At 57.7% G+C, this 23,144-nt stretch overlaps 2 protein-coding genes across 9 annotated transcripts in view; both read left to right on the top strand.

Moving 5' to 3' along the window:
• Positions 1-8,611, top strand: part of MAST3 (microtubule associated serine/threonine kinase 3) — a 29,140-nt gene extending 20,529 nt beyond the window's left edge. For 7 of the 8 annotated variants that reach the window (XM_068536742.1, XM_068536740.1, XM_068536741.1 and 4 more), the window contains 8 exons: positions 1,639-1,778; positions 2,317-2,561; positions 3,016-3,222; positions 3,731-3,957; positions 4,396-4,518; positions 5,149-5,285; positions 5,398-5,579; positions 6,521-8,611. In XM_068536742.1, the coding sequence (XP_068392843.1) occupies positions 1,639-1,778; positions 2,317-2,561; positions 3,016-3,222; positions 3,731-3,957; positions 4,396-4,518; positions 5,149-5,285; positions 5,398-5,579; positions 6,521-7,053 (1,794 nt within the window). In that variant the 3' untranslated portion in view covers positions 7,054-8,611. The remainder of the gene's footprint in view (positions 1-1,638; positions 1,779-2,316; positions 2,562-3,015; positions 3,223-3,730; positions 3,958-4,395; positions 4,519-5,148; positions 5,286-5,397; positions 5,580-6,520) is intronic. The other variant, XM_068536746.1, reaches the window with a different exon arrangement.
• A 1,102-nt stretch (positions 8,612-9,713) lies between these two features.
• PIK3R2 (phosphoinositide-3-kinase regulatory subunit 2) lies at positions 9,714-22,200 on the top strand. The gene is made up of 16 exons (XM_068536737.1): positions 9,714-9,832; positions 11,637-12,384; positions 15,208-15,300; positions 15,647-15,688; positions 15,797-15,928; positions 16,019-16,229; positions 16,724-16,809; positions 16,960-17,068; positions 17,158-17,256; positions 17,405-17,585; positions 17,688-17,813; positions 18,849-18,991; positions 19,223-19,399; positions 20,228-20,299; positions 20,474-20,644; positions 20,972-22,200. Exons 2-16 carry the CDS (start codon positions 12,063-12,065, stop codon positions 21,177-21,179), a joined length of 2,172 nt encoding a protein of 723 aa, XP_068392838.1. The 5' UTR covers positions 9,714-9,832; positions 11,637-12,062; the 3' UTR covers positions 21,180-22,200.
• Positions 22,201-23,144: the final 944 nt, after the last annotated feature.

Below are 23,144 nucleotides of genomic sequence, written 5' to 3'. Positions count from 1 at the left end.
CTGGGCCCTGGATGTAGCTAGTGCTCAGGAAACAGGGCAAGATGTTTGGGGGGTTTTTTCTTTTTTTTTTTATTGTAGTGAAATACATGTAACATAAAATAGACTATTTTAGCCATTTTAAACTGTACATACAATTCATTGACATTTGGTACATTCACAATGTTGTGCAACCATCACCTGTATCTAGTTCCAGAACATTTCCATCATCCCCAAAGGGCAACCTTGTACCCGGCTGCAGTCACTCCTCGTTTCCCCCTCCCCCGCTCCCCAGCAACCACTAATCTGCTTTCTGTCTCTATGCATTTACCTGTTCTGGACATTTCACATACATAGAATCATACGCTATGTGGGACCACTGGGGAATTCCCTGTGTCTGGCTTCTTAAGGTTGATCCACATGGTAGCATGTGTCAGTGCTTCATTCCTTGTTATGGCTGAATAATATTCCATTATATGGTTGGACCATATTTTGTTTTATCCACTCATCAATTGATGGACATTTGGGTTGTTTCCACTTTGGGGCAATTGTGAATAGACCTGCTATGCTGGGTGTTATATTATAGCCTCATCAGCTTAACTTGAGTTCCTTCCTTTGTTTATAATTTGATTTAAAAACCTGCACTGCTTATGGGTCTGGGCCCCAGGCAGGAAACCCCAGCTGTGGCCCCTTGGTAGCCAGGCCGCTCTGAGCCTCAGTTTCTCCACCTGTACAGTGGGCTAAAGACTCTACGTCTTTAGAGATGTGGTAAGTAAGGATCTGAGGAAGTGACTCAGGGAAGTGTCAGGCATGTAGGAAACACTCAACTAAGCCATCCCCCATGAATGTGGTTGTTGTTACTGTTTTTTTGTTTCTGTTTTTTTTTTTTTTTTTTGATGTGGACCTTTTTTTTTTTTTCAGGTACTATCAGAATTTATTGAAGGGCTTCTTAATCTAGGGTTTGTGAACTTGCATGGGAATAAATTACATCTTTATTTTCACTAATCTCGAACTGAAATTTGGCATGTTTTCCAATTGTAATATAAGCAACAAATCACAGTAATATTAGCATGACCTTGACTTTGTCACCAATACAAATCATGGATTTTTCACATCACGCTGGAGCCGTAAAATATCTTTCAAGTTCAAAACTACTTCAAAATTATGGTGCTTATAAGACCTGCTAGATCTTGTTATTTAATGCATTACTAAAGAGGCACGTATAGTACCATATTGCTGGTTTAAAAAATATTCTAATATTATTTTAATATAATCAGCCTCGCTTGCAACCTGACCTATTTCATTTGATGCATTTAAAAATACTACTCTGAGAAGAGATCTGTAGGTGTCACCAGTTTGCCAAAGGGGCTCATGTACAGAAATACATGCTTGTCATGATGGTAGCAACTCCTCCTCAGAAGCCTCAGGGGCCAGAGCTCTGCCCAGAACTCTCCTTCGGATGTGGACCATTTTTTAAAGTCTTTATTGAATTTGTTTCAATATTGCTTCTGTTTTATGTTTTGGTTTTTTTGGCTGCGAGGCATGTGGGATCTCAGCTCCCTGACCAGGGATTGAACCCACACCCCCTGCATTGGAAGGCGAAGTCTTAACCACTGGACTGCCAGGGAAGTCCCGTTACTGTTATTTTTAATTGCTTCCCAGGTCTACAGCAGCTCTGAGTTCCTGGCCGCCCAGCCCACCCCAACCTTTGCTGAACGGAGCTTCAGTGAGGACCGGGAGGAAGGGTGGGAGCGCAGCAGTGAGGGGGACTATGGGCGCCGGCTGAGCATCACCGAGGTCCGGTAGGTGGGCTGGGGAGTATAAGCAGATCCAGCTTCCAAACCTGCTGGGAGGTGGAGCCACAAAGTCTTAACATTGGAAAGAGCTTCCCAGTGGCCCAGTAGAAAAGGGTAAAACATATTGGCCAGCCTGTCAGACCCCTGCCAACCTGGCCCCTATCATCACTCCCTTTGGCTTTGCATTCCTAACCACACTAAACCTAAAGCAGCCATGTACCGTCACACTGCTAGGCTTTTGCTTGCGCTGTTTCCTCTGCCCAGAATACCCTTTGCTCATGAAGTCCCTTTCATCTTTCAATGTCCAAACTCACAGAAATAATCAATGTCTGCTAGAGGATGGGCGTTGGAAGCTGGGTTTTAAAAATTGAATAGGAGTTCTCTGGGCAGTCACAGAGGACAGAGCAGGCAGAGGGAGCTCACCTTATATTTACAAATTACCTCTGAATCTAGGCTGAGAGTTAAGGTATGGTCACTAGGGGAGACTGGGTGTCCTGGGGTGAGGGCACCTGGCAGGTGTGACTCAGGCTCTTCCCTGCTACAGGCTGAGGTCCTGCACATCCTCCGGTTCCTCCTGCCACTTATCCTTTTCCCAGCCTGAGCGGGGCCCTAGCCCATCTTTCCTGAACACCATCAACCTGGACACGATGCCCAAATTTGCCTTCTCATCAGAGGATGAGGGAGCCGGCCCAGCTCCTGTGGGCCCCAAAAGGCCCGTCTTCATTCTAGGGGAGCCCGACCCACCCCCAGCAGCCACCCCAGTGATGCCCAAGCCCTCAAGCCTTTCTGGTAGGTGGAGTCCAAGGTGGGAGGGATGGTGTCATGGAGAGTTTCCCACAGGAGGGACTATCTGAGATGGGTTTTGAAGGATGAGTAGGAGTTCTCTAGAGACAACATTCACTTGTGTAACAAAGGCCTCAGTCTGAGGGTGATACCCCCCAGCTTCATTGGATTAGGACGGGAGAGAGGAATTGAACTGGGGAGCTCCAAGAGTGGGAGTTAGGAATCTGACTGGGGTGAGGGGAAGGCTTCTTGAAGTAGGGGACTTGAAGAGTGGAGCTTCCCAGGGAGAGCAGTGAAAGAAAGGTGTGCAGGGAGAGGGAACGCCTGAACAAAGGCCAGGAGGCTGGACTGTGTACACACTGACCAGGGAAGAAGGGGCTTTGCCTTCTGAGGGCAGAGGGGGCAAGTGGTGAGATGGAGGAGGGGCAGACTGACCCCCTGACCCTGCTGATCCCTGTAGCTGACACAGCTGCCCTCAGCCACGCACGCCTACGAAGCAACAGCACCGGTGCACGATACTCTACGCCGAGGGCCCTGGATGCCAGCCGGGGCCGCCTCCTTGGGGGCCCAAGAGACTCAGCCCCTGAGAAATCCAGGACCTCCCCCAGCGGGGGTCGCGTGCCCAAGTCAGCCTCAGTGTCTGCCCTGTCGCTCATCATCACGGCAGGTGACGCCCACGGCCCAGCCTCGTCTTTGCTTGTCTGTCCATGTCCATTTTAACCATGGAGTGGGGGCTGCTTTGGCCAGTGGGAGCTAGAGGGGGTCCCTCCAGGTGATGTGTCCCTGGGCACAAAGCTCCCAGGGCTGCTCTTCGGGGCTGAGCCCAGGAGACGGGAAGCAGCTGGGGGACTGGCATTCCTGGCAGCAGGCACTACATGTGCAAAGGCCTGGAGGGGAAGGGGGAGGGTGTTTGGGGCATTGGAGCGGCAGCAAAGCAGCCAGAGTGATCAGTGTGGGGACTTCCCTGGTGGTCCAGTGGTTAAGACTCTGAGCTTCCACTGCAGGGGGCACAGGTTCGATCCCTGGTCCAGGAACTAAGATCCCACATGCTGCGCTGTGCGGCCAAAAAACAAAAACAAAAACAAACTGACTGATCAGTGTGGAGGGAGGGGAAGGTGCCTTGTGAGGGGACCCACAAGGGAGTGACCCCCCCTCCCTGAACCTCATCCCTGCAGATGACGGCAGCGGCGGCCCCCTCATGAGCCCCCTGTCCCCACGCTCGGTGTCCTCAAACCCGTCGTCCCGCGACTCCTCTCCAAGCCGAGACCCTTCCCCCGTGTGTGGCAGCCTGCGGCCCCCCATTGTCATCCACAGCTCGGGCAAGAAGTACGGCTTCAGCCTGCGGGCAATCCGCGTCTACATGGGTGACAGTGACATCTACACCGTGCACCATGTCGTGTGGGTGAGTTGGCCCTGGGATGGGCGGGAACAGCCAGACCTGGTTTGAGTCCCAGCTCTGCCCTGGCAAGGTGCTTCCCTTTTGGAGCTGCATTTGTTAGTCTTGGAAAGCAGGCGAGTACTCATTGCCTATGAGGTTTTGGAGCCCAGGGCAGGGAACTGATGCCACCTGTGTCTTAATGGTCCTTGTTAGTTATGGGGAGAGGATTAGGCGAGAGGGATGGAGACCTCAAGTGGGCACAAAGCTCCCGCACAGTGGGTGTTTTGTCCTCCCTCCCCCAGCCCAGGACCTGTCCCTTCCCCACTGGTCTCTGAAAGGTCTGGGAAACCAGGCAGTGTGAAAGGCAGCAGCTTGCTGGGGGCCTGTAGCTGACTCAGCTGGGCTGGGGTCTCTAGCTCTGGGGCCCAGGCCACTGACCCCGCCATCTGCCCCCACCCCCAGAACGTGGAGGAGGGAAGCCCTGCCCAGGAGGCAGGCCTGCGGGCCGGGGACCTCATCACCCACATCAACGGGGAGTCGGTCCTAGGCCTGGTGCACATGGACGTCGTGGAGCTACTGCTGAAGGTGCAGGCCCCCAACCCCATCCCCGCCTCCATCCCAGAGCCTCCACCCCCTGTCCATCCTCAGGGCCCCTGGATCTCCCAACACTGCCCACCCTCTGGGCTGCTCCTGTGACCCCCATCCCCACCCCTTGGCCTCAGCTCCCGATTCTGTGTGGTTCTCCCCGTCCAACCATACCACTCCGCATTCGGCCCTGCATGCCCCGTCCCCTCTGCCTCAGAGCCACTCCTCCAGGAAGCCCTTCCTGCCCCCTGGGTGCCCCTTCTCCTGACCTTCCCTCTGGCCCACCCTGACTCTGTGGGGCTGGGGGTATCTGTACCATCTTTGCCTCCTGCCCCCCTCAGACCACGGGTCCTCAGGGGCTGAGGCCTAGAGGCGGGGAGGTGGGCACAGGTGAGGAGGCAGACCCCTAGTTGGATAGCTCCTGGGACCAGTGGGTGGGTAGATGGCTCATTGGATGGATGGACAGATGGCAGACATCCATCTTTGGCCCAGTGAATGGTGGGGTCATTAGGTAAGAAACAGGTGGTTAGGATCCGGGGCTTCCGATGGATGAGTAGATGGGTGGGTGGGTGCATGGACGGCTCGTTGGATGGAAGGCACACAGGCGACCCCTTGCCATCCCTCCTGCAGAGTGGCAACAAGATTGCCCTTCGGACCACGCCCCTGGAGAACACCTCCATCAAGGTGGGCCCCGCACGGAAGAATGTGACCAAGGGCCGCATGGCACGCAGGAACAAGCGGAGCCGAAGGCGGGAGACGCAGGACCGGTGAGCGGTGGGCTGGCTGCCGGGGAGGGTTGATGCAGGACCTGTGGCATGTTTGGGCAGCCCGGGACGCTGGGGGCAGGGGTTCTGAAGAATCTGGGTTTCTAACCCCCAGGCGGAAGTCGCTCTTCAAGAAGATCTCAAAACAGTCGTCCGTGCTGCACACCAGCCGCAGCTTCTCTTCCGGCCTCCACCACTCCCTGTCATCCAGCGAGAGCCTCCCGGGCTCACCCACCCACAGCCTCTCCCCCAGCCCCACCACGCCCTGCTGCAGCCCGGCTCCCGATGCCCCAGCAGGTGGGTGCACCCGCCAGGACCACCCTGGGAAGAACAGCCCCTTAGGGCTGCGGTGGTGAGCCCAGCGGGGGAGTGAGCAGAGTTGGGAGGCTGGAATGACCTGATGTGTGACAGCCTCAAAGGCAGTCTGGGATGGGCAGGGAAGGGTGTGCCCAGCAGAAGGAACATCATGAACAAAGGGGATCCAGACAGGAGAGATGTGAAAGCTAGAGGGAGGCTAGGGAGAGGGGATTGGGGGATGGATCAAGCCGAAGAGCTGGGCTTAAATTGGGGGGCAGTAGGGAGCCATGGAGGGTGAGCCAGGGAGGGCATGGAAAGATTGTTCTGGAGCAGGAAAGGATGGTGACTTGGCCCAACCCTGAGGGTCCCCAGTCTGTGAGAGACAGCCAGAGATGGACACCCCTAGTCCCACTGGGTTATCATCAGACGAGAGACAGTCTGGGGCAATCCACAGAGGCAGGGAAGGCTTCCTGCCTTCTGGGGACCCCAACTGCTATCTCTCCCTCTGGCCTACCCTGACCTCATGGGGCTGGGGGTATCTGTGCCATCTTTGTCTTTCTCAGATCAGGCATCCTCAGGGGCTGAGGCCTAGGGGTAGGGAGTGGACAAAGGCAGAGGCAGGGCCCTTACTGGATAACTTCCAGAACCAGTGGGTGGATGGCTCATGGGGTGGATAGATGGACGGTGGGCAGGTACCTTTGGCTGAATGATTCAGTGGGTCATTTAGGTGAGAAGTAGGTGAAGAGGAGCTAGGGCTTCGATGGATGAGTAGGAGTCCACCAGATCTAAGCCAAAGGAAGAGCCTGTTCAAACAAAGGAAAAACCAGGCCTGATGGGTGGCCACAGGGAACAGTGTGGGCTTTTGGCAGTCAGTCTTAGGGCCCCACCTCGAGGCTGGCACATTGAGGCTGGTGGCCCTGACCCTCCCCTGTCACCCACAGACACAGTGTCTCCACCCAGCGCATCCCCAAGCTCCAGCAGCCCTGCATCTCCGGCTGCCGCTGGCCACACCCGACCCAGCTCCCTGCATGGCTTGGCCACCAAGCTTGGGCCACCCCGCCCCAAAGCTGGCCGCCGCAAGTCCACCAGCAGCATCCCGCCCTCCCCGCTGGCCTGCCCGCCCGTGTCAGCGCCCCCACCCCGCTCACCGTCGCCCCTGCCAGGGCATCCGCCTGTGCCTGCCCGGTCCCCAAGGCTGCGCCGAGGCCAGTCGGCTGACAAACTGGGTACAGGTGAGCGGCTCGACGGGGAGCTGGGGCGCCGCAGCCGCGGGCCAGACTCCGAGCTGGTGGTCATGCGGCGGCTGCACCTGTCTGAGCGCCGAGACTCCTTCAAGAAGCAGGAGGCTGTGCAGGAGGTGAGCTTTGACGAACCACCTGAGGAGGCCACTGGGCCACCCACCTTGGTGCCGCAGATCGCCGTGGAGGGCGCTGAGGCTGTGCCAGGAGCCCTTGGACCCTATGAGAAAGACTAATCCCCCCTACCTAGCCTCTCCCTGGCCTGGAAGTCAACGCATTTTTTGTGGAATGTGTTTTCCATAAATTGACAGCTGGATGGAGACTGAGCCACCAGCCTCTGACACCTGGAAGATGAGAAGCGATCGCGTTTCTTGCTGGAAAGTGCTTCCCTCATGTTCTGGAGCCGATCAATCCGGGGGCCATAGGGGCAGGCAAGGGAGACTAGGGTGGCATTGTAAATAGCAGCAAATCCCTGCAGCTAATTTATTACGTTTTATAAGCGATAGCCAGACTGAGCCGCCACTGTTAAGGCGGCTGCCCAGGTCTTGTCCCATGCACTTGGGACCCATCTGTAGACCCTGCCCCCTGGGCTGAGAAGGAAGCACTTTGGACAAGTCAACATGTGTTCGTGTTTTATGGTTTTTCTGAACTTTTAAAGTTTTTTTGTGTTACTTGATCCCATCCCTGACTCAAGACCCACAGATTTGAAGGGATGCAGCCAAGCTTACCTGTCCAGGCCCAGTTTGGATGACTTGGAGATTCCGTAAACAATTCCCCTCCACCACAAAACAAAGTAATCTTGATGATGGACTGGATTCTGAAGGCTACTTCCCACCATCATAGCCTCCATCCCTAGGCCAGCCTTGCTAGAGTCTGCCTCCAGTCCTATAGGCTTAGGAGGTGTGGGAATTGGGGCTTTGATATATGAGTAGAAGTTCACCAGATCTAGGCAGAGGGGTCTCCTGCATCACAAGCAGCCACTGATGCCCCAGGAGGCAGAGGCCTCACAGGACACTGCCAGGGTAGGAGAAGAATGTCCACCCTGGACAAGATTTTTTGTGTTTGATGCCCACCAGGGTGAGAACTTGACCATGATGTGTCTGAAACAGCCCCTGGGGGGTGCCATCGATATGCCAGAGCCTTGTAGGGATGAAATTCGAGTGAGAAAAATCCAACTGGGGGGCAGTGAGGCCCAAGTTGGAATCTTGGCTTCACTGTTTGGCTCTGGGAAAATGACTTCCCCACTCTGTGCCTCAGTTTCCTTGTGTTTACAAAACAAATCCCAATGACTATTTATTAAGCACCTACTGTATGCCAAGCGCTTTTACTTGTGGCTTTTCCCTCAGCCAACCTTGAGAAGGCTGGAGGTGGTGTCGTCATCCCCATTTTACAGACAAATAACTAAGGCCTGGCAAGGCGTGGAAACTTGCCCCCACCATTGCCTGGCAAGAGTCATGCAGCCAGGCCCTGTCCTGGGCATTGTAGTCAAGGGAGCTTGAATGGAGAATCTGTTGTCAGATATAGCCGACTGCAACTCCAGCTCTCTCCCCTGTAATGCTGTGTGACCCACTGGGCATCTCAGAGTCTCCATTTCCCATTCAGAGGTGGCCAGCAAGATCACCGTACCCCACAATGGTGAGGGCACTTTCCAGGCACTGCAGCCCACTCTGTGTTCTCTCTGGAGACATCCGCGTAGCACTGCCTGGTGTTGGAACTAGATCAAGGCTGTGCATGACTTGCTCCCGCCTTCCATCCCGGAGCTGACGGTGAATAAAAGACCACATTTACAAAGATGTCCAATGTCTGGATTTGTGAGGGGCCAAGAAAAGGTTAAGGGAAGAGTGGGGTGGGGGGCGGGATGAAAACAGACCCTTGGCTCAAAGTCACTTGAAGTGGGTTTTGAAGGCTGCTGGGACTTCACTGTTGAGATTCTTCCTGATGCCTTCTCTGGTCCTGGCCTCCTGCTGTCCTCTCTGAATTGAGTACCCATCATGGGCTCTGTCCTTAGAAGCTTCATCCAGACACCCGTCTGGGGCTCTGAAGCTGTGTTAATAAATAAATAAACCATCTTTGTGTCCTTTTTTAACCGGCTGTGCCCTAAAGTTCCCCTCGCCACCACTGGAACCCAACCCAGCCCGAGCGCGTTCGGTTACTTCCGAAGCGCTCCGTAGGTCGGAAACCTTTGGCCACGCCCCGTTTCCGAGTGTCTTCGGCTATCTCCGGAAACAGTCCGCATCTGGACAGGCTTTGGACTAGTTCTCCCTACCCGAGAGAGTTAGTTCAGCTGTTTCCGGACGCTCTGGGCTACCACGGAAACCCCGGCTTTCAACCCCGGCTCCTTCTCGGCTCTCAGCTTGTTTCCTGAAAAGCGCAGCTTTCTGTCTGAGCCTCTCCCCCCAACTCTGCCGCATCCATTTCCTGAGTTCTGGGCCACCTCACTCGCCCTCTGGAGTCGTCCATGCTTCGGCAGTTTCCGGAAGCTGGTGGTCGCCTCTAGATCTAAGTTCGCAGGGCCTCATTTGGGACCGAGCACCCTTGGTTCTTTCCAGAAACTTTCCGAAGTCTCGGGGCCCAGCCTCTGTTCTGCCGGTCCAGGGGGAGCGCGCTCGGTCGTTTCCGGAATCGCTCGGGCATCTCTGAGTCCAGCCGAGCCTAGCCGAGCTCAGCCTCGGAATTATTCATCTGACCCGATTATGTTCGGCTGTTTCCGGAAATGATCGGCTATCTCGGGGCGCCCCACCCCCACCCCCGTTACCCTCCAGTCCCGCGGGAGTACGTTCGGCTCTTTCCGGAAGCATTCGAGCGTTCCCAGGCTCCGCCTCGGCCTCATTGCACCCTCCCGGCCCGAATACGCTCGGCCGTTTCCGCCGGGGGCGGGCCCGACCGTTCGGAACCTCGGCAGCGGCGGAGGTGGGGATCCCGCGGCTGCGGCGACGGCGGCCGCGGTGGAGCCACGGGTCTGGCTCGGCTCTGCGTGACGGCGGCCGCGGCAGCAGCGGTGGCGGCCGCGACCAGGTAAGTCCGGGTTGGTCCGCGTGGCACGCCGGTCTGGGGGTTCGGTCAGATGCGGGGCGCCCAGGCAGAGTGTGGGGCCACGGTGGAAGCCAGAATGCGAGCAGGGCTGCATCGGGCCCCGCGGGAACTGGGGGCCGCAGGGAGCGGGAGGCCTCTGGCTCGACCTGGCTGCGTTGCAGCCTTCCCCGGACGATGGGGGTGGAACGGGGGACCCTAGGCAGAGATAAGGGGTTGGAGCTGCGGCCCTGAATTGAGGGAGGCCCTGCCGGGAGTGGAGCATTGAGCAGTAATGAGGGGCGCCCAGGCATTGTGTGGGGCATAGTGGGGTGCAAGACGGTAGAGGGTCGACTCCACTTCCGGCCCCTGGGCCGGGCTGCGGGGTCCACGCAGGCCCGAGTGCGCGTCTGCACACGCGTGAGCGCGCAGGCCCTGAGTCCAGCCGCCAAGACCCCAGCCAGGCCTGGCCTCTCCACCCGCCTCTTGGATTCGGGGAGCGCTGGTTCCCAGGCGCGCACACCGGGGCGTGTGCAAACGTGTGCTCAGCTGGGCGCGGAGGCGGGCAGGCAAGCGGATTTAGGCGGTTTCCTGGACGTCCCCCTCGCTGGGCCTCAGTTTCCCCACCTGTAGAGTGGGGGTACAGGGGCCAGGGAGCGGGTAAGTTGGGGCGTCCTGGAATGTGGAGCTTGTACCCCCAGCTCGGACACGTCTTGCTGCTCCCGTGGTCGAGGGATACAGTCTGACCCTCTGCCTGGCACTCGAGGGCCCTGCGTGGTCTGCGGCTTTCTTAAAGCCACCCTGAACTCTTGGCAAGCATTTCTTGCTGTCAAGTCTTTGCCTGTACTATTTCCTCTGGCCAGTGCCCCCTCCTCTCCTCTGTGAGGACCCGCCCCTAGGAAAAGCACCGCCTACCACCCCCCAACCTCTCTGGAGGACTGAACCTGCAGGGCTGAGATTGAGAATGTGTCTGTGCTGGGCTGTGTCTCCCTGAGACTGGGGGCTCCTAAGGGGTGATCATTGCCCCTGCATCCAGCAGCCTCCCTCTTGGCAGTTGCAGTGCCCTCCTTCCCTCCACCCTTTACTGGCTCCATGTCTACCCTGGAGCTAAGGTCCTCTTGGCCTCCCACCACCCCCCTTCTGTTTTGAGTACCTACTGTGGGCACCAAACTGAGCGATGTCTGGACACCGCCCCCCCCCATTCCCTCCTCCCCCGCAGAGATCAGAGATCCATTTGTTTGGACTCACCTCTAGCCCTTTGCCTGTGCTGGGGCCCCTGCTTGTACCTCCTTTCCTACCGCCTTTTGCCCCTGATGCGTCCTTCTGTGCTCAGCTGGCCCAGTCTCTCCTCGGGGCTCCCACAGCACCCTGAGCATCACCCATTACACCCTACCCACTCTGGGTATAACTATCTGTCATGTGGCTGCTGCCTCCTCTCATCTATCCTGGGCCTTGTGAAGTTGGACGGATCTGAGTTTTTGAGTCCTGGCATCCTGGCCCATTGAGTTGTCCAGCAAAGACCTCCCTGCTCTGAGCCTCAGATTCCCCATCTCTAACAGGGATGATGAAGAGCTTGTTTACTGAGCATGCAATATGCCCGGGGCAGATTCTTTGGAGCTCTGCCCCCAACAACCCCAAAGGAGGGCTATTATTGTACCCATTTTACAGCTGGGGAAACTGAGGGGGCAGGGACTGGCCCCCCCATTACCCAATGAGTCAGGGGATTCTAACCTGGTGTTTGGGCCCATCTCTGAGTTGGGGGTGGCAGGAGTCCAAACTGGCTGATGCTGCCCTGCCCCTCTCCCCCTAGGTCAGCGTCCCGAGCCGAGCATGGTGACAGCCTGTGCCCTCGGCCCCCTCGCCTGGCGCAGCTGGAAGAGCCGCCAGCCTCGGGAGCCGATGGCCCCCCACGTGAGGGAGTGAGCGGCCCAGCCCAGCCCTACGGATTGAGGGGGGACGCAGCGGCTGAGTGACCTGAGATCACGCTGCTGCCGCCCCCCTCCCACCAGTTGACGAATGGTGGACCGAGCAACGAGTGACCCTTGTCAGGGTCGTGGAACAATGGTGGGAAGCAAGGCGTGAGCATCCCCTGTGGTCACCTGTAACTTCCTGGTGGAAATAGAGGTCTGAGTCCCCAGGCCCACCCAGCGGACCCTCCTGGCCCCCACCCCAGGCTGATGGGGCCACTGGGGCCCCGAGCAGCCACCTGACCATCCATACCCCACCCTGCCCAGCCATGGCTGGCGCCGAGGGCTTCCAGTACCGTGCGTTGTACCCGTTCCGCCGGGAGCGGCCGGAGGACCTGGAGCTGCTGCCGGGCGACGTGCTGGTGGTGAGCAGGGCAGCCCTGCAGGCGCTGGGCGTGGCCGAGGGCAGCGAGCGCTGCCCACAGAGCGTGGGCTGGATGCCTGGCCTCAATGAGCGTACACGGCAGCGCGGCGACTTCCCTGGCACCTATGTTGAGTTCCTAGGGCCTGTGACCCTGGCCCGGCCTGGGCCTCGCCCACGTGGCCCACGCCCACTGCCTGCCAGGCCCCGAGATGGGCCCCCTGAGCCAGGTGAGCAACAGGTAGGGCCCCTGGCAGGGCTGGGGAAAAGGGGGAGTGCCCTCAGACCCTCAGGATCCTCTTCTCTCCCATGAGGCAACGGTGCTTCTTCCAGGAGAGGAGGAATAAGGACATTTGGTTGGTCGGCAAGTGTTCATTACACTGCCGTCAAGGGCTGGATGCAGTTCATGGCACTGGGCACTGAGTGGTGGACACAAGGCCTGGCCCTGCCCTCATGGGGCTTCTGGTTCAAGAAGTGATGAGAACGTGATTAGGTGATGACAGATGCTGTGAGGAGGGAGCCTCTCAGGAGAGATGGGGGTAAAGGGCTCCGGGCAGCAGGTACAGCGAGGACAGAAGCCCTGAGGTGGGAATGGCATGACGGGTTCTCAGGGAACAAGCCATCAGGTGGAGCGGAGTGAGGAAAGGGGCAGGGTCCTCACCTCAAGGACTTCGTGTGATTGATTTTGAGGACAACAGGGAGTGTCCAGTAAGATTCAGGGGCTCAATTTAGCTTCATCTTGTGGTTTGCAGACAGAATCCCTTGAGGAACCCCCTTTGTTGTAACCCTAATTTTCCCGTTTCCAAAATGAAGAGAGCCAAAAAGCCCAAAGAAGGTGGGCTACTCAGTCGAGGCCACGCAGCACAGTGACGTGTGAGGACCCTACATCCCTCCCCAAAGAGACCCTCGGCCATCCCTACTTCCAAAGAGTATCCTGGGAGTGGAGAATCGGGGCACTGAACGTACGCTGCAATTGCTGCGTGCTGGGCTGTATGCTGGGCAGGGCGTGTGGCTTCCAACCAGGGAAACCGAGGCTCAGCTTGTGGGGAGGAGGCTGATGAGTGCTGAGCGCCCGGCGTGGTCTGCTCCGACCCTCACAGCCGCCCAGTGAGGCCCTGTGTACAGATGTGGAGACCAAGGTGCAAGGGGGTTGAACCACTTGCTCAGGGGCAGTCACCCAGTGAAGGCCAAAGCCCCTGGGAGGCACCGTGGCCCCACCCAACGGCCTGCCTGGTTTTGTGCCCAAGGGACACTGATGCCCAAAGAGGGTCAGGCCAGGGTCCCACAGTGTGGGGTGGAATGGCGGGGTGCTGAGGCAGCATGGTTGCTGGCTTGGGCTTTGCAGCATCTGGCGTCTCCAGGGCCAGTGCCTGCGTCCCGCCTCGGCCTAGAGGAGCAGGAGGAGGCCCCATCCGGGCTCCCAGCCAGAATCTGCCTCTCCCCCTGGTAACAGCCGCCTCCCTCCTGTGCCTGGCCTGGGTCCAGACACCACACACATCCCTGCTCCGGGCGGCCACCCAGCCCCACCCTCCAAATCTTCCAGGACTATATGACATCGGCTAGGACCAGCCCTCTCCAGGCCTCAGTTTCCTCATCTGGAAATGGGGGGTACTAGTCCTTTTGTTCAAGCCCTGACCCTCCGGGATCCTGGGACCACCAGGCAGCAGGCTGCAGCTGCCTTCCCTCCATTCAGCTCCACGCAGGGAGCTGCGTGCCAAACCCTGATGTCACCTGCGCCCCCGTCTGGCTGTGCACCCACGGGGAGGTTGCTCCCTCCCTGAGCCTCAGTTCCTCATCCGTAAAATGGGGATAATGCCTATCCTGATGGGACCTCCCTCCATGCTTTGCAAACTGGTCACAGGCAAATTTCAAAGTTGAATTTCAGAGTCCCCCTACCAGCTGGGATGTCACCCACCTCCCCTTGTTCGCTCACTTTTTTTTTTTTTTTTGCATTTTTGACACAGCTGGGCCTTTCTTCAGCTCAAGGCACCACCTGGCCCATCACTCAGGGAGGCCCCGCAGGCCCCGGCTTGCTCCTGCTGTGTGCCAGGGCGTCCCCGCCAAGGGCCAAAGCTGCATCAAATGGTGGCTGTGCAGGCAGAGTGCGCCTGAGCACAAAAGGCTGGGTGGGGCAGAAACATGGGGCTGGGGGGGGCGGGGTTGGGACACGGAAGGAGGTCAGCATTTTTAAAAGGGGGGAATTTTTTTTTTTTTTTAAGCAAAATGACTTAGAAAATGGAGAAAGGTCCTTGGAATGAGGTGTTCTGATCCAGCTGGGGTATTTTCCTTTTACTCTCTTCAACCACTTTGTTGTTCCCACTGAGAAAGGAGAGATGATGCCATCGACCAGTTTCTCAGTTGAGGAATCTGAGGCACAGAGAGGGTGGGTCCTGTGCCTGAGGTTGCACAGCAAGCAATGGCAGAGCCCTAAACCTGCTGTATGGGCGTCCTGTGGCTGCTGTAATGAACTACCACAAACCGGTGGCCTCAAACAACAGGAGTTTATTCTCTCATGGTTCCGGAGACCAGAAGTCCAAAATCAAGGTGTGGGCAGGGCTGTGCTCTGTCCAGAGGCTTTAAGGGAGGATCTTTCCTTGCTTCTTCCAGCTTCTGGGGGCTCCAGGTGTACCTTGGCTTGTGGCCACATCACCCCAATCTCTTGCCTCTCCCTTCATATGGCCTTCTCTTATAAAGACACCAGTCATTGGATTTAGGGATCTCATCTTGAAATCTTTACCTTAATTATATCCGCAAAGACCCTATTTCCAAGTAAGGTCACGGTCACAGGTACCAGAGATTAGAAAGTGGACATACCATTTGGGAGGACACTAGTCAGCCAACTATAGCTGGCCTGTGTAGTTGGGTGAATTGATATTTTAATCTAGAAAATCGTTTCCCACTAATTCAGCCCTCCCAGCCCCACCAGCTGGGCCTTCTGTCCCCCTCTAGAGTGGTGGTCCAGATGCCAGGCACTTGGGCTGAGATGCAGCAGGCAAAGAGAGGGACTGGGGTCCTTCTAGGGACCCTGCCAACATTCTGTCCCCTCCTGCCAGGCCTCACACTCCCTGACCTACCCGAGCAGTTCTCCCCGCCTGATGTGGCTCCCCCTATCCTGGTGAAACTTGTGGAGGCCATTGAGCGGACAGGTGAGCCTCGGCCTGGCTGCAACCCCTGGATTCTGCTTGCTTACCTCTGGTGATGGGCAACTCATCTCCTTCACAGGGCTGCTGGGTTCACTCTGTATGGGAAGAGGCTGAGTCTGGATGTTCTGGGCCTCCATGTTGAGTTGGGGAAGGAGTAACTCCCGGGGGGAATGTAGACCCCATCATTGCATGTGCCATGCCCTCTGCCACCATTTCCCTCCCCTCGCCCTGTTCTTACCTCTGGGAGGTTAGCAGCCACCCCAGACCCCACACGGGGGTCGAGGCAGCGTTTGAGAGCTGGCCTTGCCACGTGGGGTGGCACTAACCTACCCCATCCCCTTCCCCACAGGGCTAGACAGCTACAGGCCTGAGGCACCTGCCGCGCGCACAGGTGAGGGAAAGCTTCAGTGGGCAAGAGTGGGAGAGGAACCTGCCCCGGACGGATGATGTCCCCTCCCTGCACCCGCCTTGGATCGATGTATCCCCCTTGCACCCGCAGACTGGTCGCTGAGCGATATGGAGCAGTGGGACGCTGCAGCCCTGACTGATGGCGTGAAGGGCTTCCTGCTGGCGCTGCCCGCACCCCTTGTGACACCCGAGGCCGCGGCTGAGGCACACCGAGCCCTGCGGGGTGAGTCTGGCGGGAAGCCCGGACTGGGGAGGGCGCTGGGGCGGGCGGGTGCCGGCCCTGGCTCACCCTCCCCTGGCCGTCTGTCCGCAGAGGCCGCGGGGCCCGTGGGGCCGGCGCTGGAGCCCCCGACGCTGCCGCTGCACAGCGCGCTCACACTGCGCTTCCTGCTCCAGCACCTGGGCCGGGTGGCCCGGCGCGCCCCAGCCCTGGGCCCAGCTGTGCGTGCCCTGAGCGCCGCCTTTGGGCCGCTGCTTCTGCGGGCGCCGTCGCCTCCGCCGCCGCCAGGGGGCGCGCCCGACGGGTGAGAGGCCTGGGGAGGGGGAGCTGAGCCGGAGCAAAAAGGGGTGGGTCTTTAGATGGAGGAAGGGCTGGAGATGTAGCCAGGGCGGGGGTCTAGACGATGAGAAAGGAGTATGGACGGGGCCCAGCGGAGAAGAGGCCAGAGCTGTCATGATGGGCGAGCTAGGAAAGATAACAAGGGGTGGGACTTGAGGTCCAGGAAGACTCTAGCAGGGCTTGGGACAAGGTGATGGGGCCTAGACCGGAGGGCAGGCACTTGGGTGGTGTCTGTACCTTCCTTCACATGCTGACTCCTGTTGTTTGTTGTATGAATACTTATTGGGCGCTAACTGCATATGCATAAACAGTAATGGGTCTCCCACACCAGCCTGCGTCACCTACTCTTCTTCCCCTCACATGCTTTCACATAGACCCCCCGCCAGACGCGCAAGCACATGCAGGGCCCTGTGCACACCAGGCCCTACCCAGCGCTCACCACACGTCCCTTCCCCATAGGACTGAGGCTACCCCCGACTTCCCTGCGCTACTGGTGGAGAAGTTGCTTCAGGAACATCTGGAGGAACAGGAGATTGCACCCCCAGGTGACCTCCACCCCCTTGTATTAGCTCCTATTGTTGGGGACCAAGAATGCTGACTCGGAGCCCTGCCGGTATCAGCAGGCTTGGTTGCAATGGGAGCTGGCCACAGTATACAGTTGGTGCTCAGTGTGCATTTGTTTTCCTGTCCCCCAGCACTGCCACCAAAACCCCCCAAGGCAAAGCCAGCCCCCACAGGCCTGGTCAATGGGGGCAACCCGCCCTCCCTGCAGGATGCTGAGTGGTACTGGGGTGACATCTCCAGGTAGGGTTGTGGGGTGGAGCCACATGGTGGGCAGAGCCTGAGGGGTCGGGTCTCCCAGTGGGCAGCCCCAGTCCTGGCTGTCTCCACAGGGAGGAGGTAAACGAGAAACTGCGGGACACACCTGATGGCACCTTTCTGGTCCGAGATGCATCTAGCAAGATCCAGGGGGAGTACACGCTGACCCTCAGGTGGGGGCCTGTCCCTTCAGGGAGACCAGGGGTGAGCGTTGGGAGGGAGAACACCCAGGTCAGAGGACTGGGGGTCGCACAGCCAGTGGGACGTTGCTGGGTCTGCAGATGCTGCTGGTCGCTGACATCCCCTCTCACCCGCCCCTAGGAAAGGTGGAAACAACAAGCTGATCAAGGTCTTCCACCGAGACGGGCACTATGGCTTTTCGGAGCCACTCACCTTCTGCTCTGTTGTGGACCTCATCACCCACTACCGCCACGAGTCGCTGGCTCAGTACAACGCCAAGCTGGACACGCGACTCCTCTACCCGGTGTCCAAGTACCAGCAGGTGCAGGGCTGGGGTGGGAGCTGGGGGCGGGGGTGGGTGGTGCCTGGCCGGGCCTGGGCCTGTTTCCCAGGTAGCTTCCCTGACAGCACCGGCTATCCCCAGGACCAGATCGTCAAGGAGGATAGTGTGGAAGCAGTGGGCGCCCAGCTCAAGGTCTACCACCAGCAGTACCAGGACAAGAGCCGCGAGTATGACCAGCTCTACGAGGAGTACACACGCACCTCCCAGGTACCGCAGGCCAGCGCACCCCGGGAGACCCAGGCACGGAAGGGCAGTGCCACGGCCACAGGGACAGACGTCCACTTCTAGGTCACAGCAGGCTCTTACAACCAGGGACCACCCTAAAAACATAGAAATCAATGTATGTGTTTCTAAAAAAACAAAACAGATGAAGAGGCACCAACCAGCCTCCCAGGAGCGGCTGAGCTGTGGGAGATGTCTTGGTTGAGCCTCTGGGCCTCAGTCTCCCCATCTGGAAACTGGAACCGTGAGTCTTAATTACTTCTCCATCCCCTTCAACCTGGATGTTATTCAAAATGATGATAACCGCCTGACGAAGAGTTACCTAAGACAAAGGGTCAAGAGATCATGGAAAAGAGCAGTGTCTTTTAAAAACAGGGAAGTGGGGGGAGGTTTTATTACTCAAAGACTGTGTTAATAAATTTATCTTGTAAGTTGAGATGCATCTTACTCAGATTGAACATCCATCTCAAGCAGGGAATTTCTCTGTCTCCCCTGTAGTCGCTGAGCAATTTCTGTCTTGTCCCCTTTCTAGTGATGGGTCACCTGAGGTTCTAAGTGGACAAGATACCTGTCTGGGATCAATTAGGAACATCATGACCGTGGAAATGGCTTAGGCCCCCTGAGCCTCAGTTTCCCCATTAATAGTTCTGACTTTGTGAGAGGCTGTTGGGAGGTTTTATGAGATGATGCATGGAAGGTGCTTGGTGCAGCATCTACTCCGAGAAGGAGCCCCATGAATTGTAGCAACTAGATTTATCATTAATTCTCAGCTGTGCTCACAGACCCAGGTATTTTTTAAGGTGCCTAAAGGAGGATCTAAAGGAAGAGGGGGTTTGGGGAGTGTGGGATTTGAAGGCTGAATAAAAGTTCGTTTGGTGAAGGAGGGGCTAGAGGAACGGTGCACGCGGTGGAGGGAACAGCTTGAGCAAAGTCTCCATATCAGGTTGGGATCTGCCTTTATCCCTCCTGAGGGACTTGCGGGGAGTCCCAGGAGGTGCTCAGATTTACTCCCTCCTCCAGGAACTGCAGATGAAGCGCACAGCCATCGAGGCCTTCAATGAGACTATCAAGATCTTTGAAGAGCAGGGCCAGACACAGGAGAAGTGCAGCAAGGAATATCTGGAGCGCTTCCGGCGTGAGGGCAATGAGAAAGAGATGCAGAGGTGAGTCTGGTTCCTCTGCCCTGCCCTACCGCACCTTCATCTGACACAGCGCAAGTGGGGAAAGAAAGGAAACAGAAGGGGCAGCCTGGGTTTCAGGGGAAGAGAGGGTCGGTTGAAATGGGTTTTGAAGGATGAATAGGAGTTTGCCAGAAAGAACAATCAGGGAAACAGCATGTCCAAACGCTTAGATACTGGAAGCCATCTGAGGCCTCTGAGCCACTCCTCCTACAGGATCCTGCTGAACTCAGAGCGACTTAAGTCTCGCATTGCTGAGATCCACGAGAGCCGCACAAAGCTGGAACAGGAGCTGCGGGCACAGGCCTCCGACAACCGAGAGATTGACAAGCGCATGAACAGCCTCAAGCCAGACCTCATGCAGCTGCGCAAGATCAGAGACCAGTACCTCGTGTGAGTGCCTGGCTCTGCGCTCAACCGTGGATCCCCCCGTTAGTGCAGGGGCACCTGGCGAGGTGACCTCTGCATGCATCTCACTCTTGCTTTCTCCACCAGCTAGCCCCACCTAGTCTCCTAGCCCCCTCGTCTGTCCACCAGCCCCTTCCCTCTCGATCAGTCCCCTCCCATCCCCCTCAGAAGGGCTCCCTGTGCAGCGGCCTCAGCCTCAATTGTGGAATGGGAACACTGCTCTCACGAGGCCGGGCCACTGGGAGCCTCCGACAGGGTCCACTCCATGAATGCCAACTGTGCAGCTCAGCACACGGTGCCCAGCCTGAGCCCAGGATCCCTCCTCTGCCCACTGACCCACTGAGGACTTCATCAGCGGCTTCCTTCTTCCGCCTGGGTCTTTGACGCTCATGTGCACCTGTTGTGTGCCAAGCACCCTGCACACGTTAGCTCACTTGGTCCTTTCAAAGTCCTTTGTAAAGCTGCCCTGTGCAAAGGCGCACCACTGTGCAGTCCCCGGGACTGAGCCTCTGATAGTGATAAGACCTTGCCATGATGGCACAATCCAGGGTCTCAAAAAGTGTTAACAGAAACATAATAAATAGGGGGGTTCCCTGGCAGAGCTTGGGGAGTCCATCTGGGTTCAAGTGGTCCTTGGCCAGGCCAAGGCTGACCCCTTGTGGCAACCAGGGGTATTACACCCAGAACCTGCACTTGTCAGCCCTTGCCTCCAGCCAGGCTGGCCTGGCCCATGGTGGCTCACCCTGCCTGTGTTGCAGCTGCTGTTCCCCTACCAGCGGAGCAGCAGGAGCCCACCTGTCCTCTTCCCCCCAGGTGGCTCACTCAGAAAGGTGCCCGGCAGAAGAAAATCAATGAATGGTTGGGGATCAAGAACGAGACTGAGGAGTGAGTGACCACTTGGTTGGGGGGGGGGAGGGGTTGTCCCAGGGGAGGGGCCATTTTTGGTGGGCTTTGCAGAATGAGTAGGAGTTCACCACGGAGGGAGAGTTGTCCAGGTGGCAGGGGGACCTTGGAGGCTAACGAGTAAGTGACCAGGGCTCCTCCTTGCCTCCCCCGCAGCCAGTACTCACTGATGGAGGATGAAGATGATCTCCCCCACCATGAGGAACGCACGTGGTATGTAGGCAAGATCAACCGCACCCAAGCTGAGGAAATGCTGAGCGGCAAGCGGGATGGCACCTTCCTCATCCGTGAAAGCAGCCAGCGGGGCTGCTATGCCTGTTCTGTGGTGTGAGTGCCTGGCGAGGGAACGGAGAGTGGACTGAAGGTGGGGAGGAGGGATCCGCCCATTCCTTCCGAGAGCTCTCATTGAGTGCCAACTGTATGTTAGGCCTCGGGAAGACAGTCAGGAAGAAGCCCTAGATTCTTGGGGACAGGGGAGGAAGCTGGAACAGTATCAAAGCAGGAGATTGCGGGGTCTGGATCGGGTCGGCATCCAGCATCCAGGAAATGGGGAGATATGGGTGCCAGGCAGGGTCACCCGACAGGAGTTGGGGGACGGGGCTGGGAGAGCCTGGTGGGGGCCCATCTAACCCACCCCTTCGCCTGCACCCACAGGGTGGACGGCGACACCAAGCACTGTGTCATCTACCGCACCGCCACGGGCTTTGGCTTCGCAGAACCCTACAACTTGTACGGGTCACTGAAGGAGCTGGTGCTGCACTACCAGCACGCCTCGCTGGTGCAGCACAACGACGCGCTCACCGTCACACTTGCCCATCCTGTGCGCGCCCCGGGCCCCGGGCCCCCACCTGCCACCCGCTGAGCTCTGAGCAGGAGAACTGGCCCGGCTGGGGTGGCAGCTACATCTGCGGTCTCCATCTTTTTGAACCTGTCTCTTCTTTTTTGGGTTTTCTCCATCTCTCTCGTCTTTGTGAATTTCTCCAGGTCTATCTGTTTTTCTCTTCATCTCTCTGCAATTCTGTCTCTCTCAGGTTCTCCTCCGTGTCTGCCTGTCTCTCCATGTCTCTTTCTCTGAGTTTCTGTCCGTCTCCCACTGTCACACTTCGTCTCTTTCTAGCTCCATCTGTCTGTCCTCTCTTTCCCTCTTGGTCTCTGTCCCTCTATGTATCTGTGGTGGGGGTCCCGCCTCCCCCACTCCATCCCCCTTCCCCCACCAGCACTGCCCTCCCTGCAGCTCTGGCCACCCACACCCCTGTGCCCTGCCCCTGACAGGCCCCCGGGGTCCCCAAAGCCCCACCTTGGCTGCACCTGCCATGTTTACAGAGGCTTCCGGGCTGTGCGGCCCCGACCTGGGTACCCCGATTTTTAAGCCATAGACCTGGGATCAGGGCAGGAAGGAACTTCGCTTGGCCACTTCCAGGAACCTCATCCATGACATTTGGGGCCAGGCGGGACCTGCCCCACAGACCCCAACTTCCCCTTCAAATCCTGAAGTGAAACCCGGTTAACACCATGACGGGGCTGCTGCCAAGAAGTAACCCCCAAAAAGAAAATAAGTAAAAATAAACTCATGAGCTGACCCCAGGCCTCCCAGGAACTGAGGCCACCAGCACCTCTGGGGCAGCCGACACGCAGCGCTGCCCACAGCACCTCTACGCGACGCAGACTCAAGGCTTCTCCTCAATCATGTCGGGCTCTGATTTTATTTTTCCTCTACTGTACGTAAAGCCCTCTTTTCTCTCCTCTTTTGGGACGAGAGCCCTGGTTTTCTACGCCACCCACGGACCCCCATCCCACCCCACCTCCTGCCTGCCTGGCCAGGCTGGCAGGCGGGTTTTGTATGGTACGTTGATACTGATGTGGATATAAAACATTGAACTTGATGGATGCTTCTGTCTTTGGTGACAGGCTTCTTTAGCTCCGGGCTGCCAAACGAGGGCTGACAACCCCTGCCTCCTCCCCACCTCCACCCCCAACCCCAGTTTATTTTTTTTATTTACTTATTTTTTATTTTATTTTATTTATTTTTTGCCTGCGTTGGGTCTTCGTTGCTGCGTGCGGGCTTTCTCTAGTTGCAGCGAGCGGGGCCTGCTCTTCGTTGTGGTGTGTGGGCTTCAGTAGTTGTGACTCGCGGGCTCCAGAGCACAGGCTCAGTAGCTGTGGCGCACGGGCTTTGTTGCTCCGCGGCATGTGGGATCTTACTGGACCAGGGCTCAAACCCGTGTCCCCTGCATCGGCAGGCGGATTCTTAACCACTGCGCCACCAGGGAAGTCCCCCAACCCCAGTTTAGATGCTCACGTCCAGAGAAGTTGAGAGACCCGCCAACGTCACACAGCAGAGAGGCTCAGACCCCAAGCTCTGCCCCACACCCTGGCCTGCTGGGGGGACCCCAGGCAGACCCTGGCCCAGCTCCTCCCTGGCCCCCAAGTTGGAGTTGGAGTTCCGGCAATCAGCCACCAGCCCTACCCTCCAGAAAGTCACCTCCCCTCTGATGTGCAGCTTCATTGCCAGGCAGGCTCAATAGTCACAACCCCTCCCGTGACACCCAGAGGAGTCTTCAGTGCCAGCCCCTCCCTGCTGACCTTCCACTGACCCCCTCGCCACACCCGACCCTGACGCCAGCTGCCATGTCCCAGGGGACACTGAGCTGGGTCCTCATGCTGTCTTTAACGCAGATTCATGTTCACCATCTTCCCCCTCCCCAAGGTCCCTGCCACTCTACCCTCCCCTCTCACACCCCCAGGGCTGGGAACCTTCTGACCTTTCTTCTCCCCACACAGCACCTGTCAGGATCCAACACGCCTGAGGCAGCCCCAGGTGGATGAA

Source organism: Eschrichtius robustus, chromosome 2, assembly GCF_028021215.1.
Source record: "Eschrichtius robustus isolate mEscRob2 chromosome 2, mEscRob2.pri, whole genome shotgun sequence".
Lineage (NCBI taxonomy): Eukaryota > Metazoa > Chordata > Mammalia > Artiodactyla > Eschrichtiidae > Eschrichtius > Eschrichtius robustus.
The sequence above is the reverse complement of the archived record's forward strand: the minus strand, read 5'-3'. Positions and strand labels throughout refer to the sequence as shown.

What these genes read in the sequence shown, in the direction of transcription:
- PIK3R2 (XM_068536737.1), top strand. Translation starts at nt 12,063, where the DNA reads ATGGCTGGCGCCGAGGGCTTCCAGTACCGTGCGTTGTACCCGTTCCGC. An exon ending in AGATGGGCCCCCTGAGCCAG is followed by an intron (nt 12,385 to 15,207) that starts GTGAGCAACAGG and finishes CCCTCCTGCCAG; the next exon opens with GCCTCACACTCCCTGACCTA. An exon ending in GAGTACACGCTGACCCTCAG is followed by an intron (nt 17,257 to 17,404) that starts GTGGGGGCCTGT and finishes ACCCGCCCCTAG; the next exon opens with GAAAGGTGGAAACAACAAGC.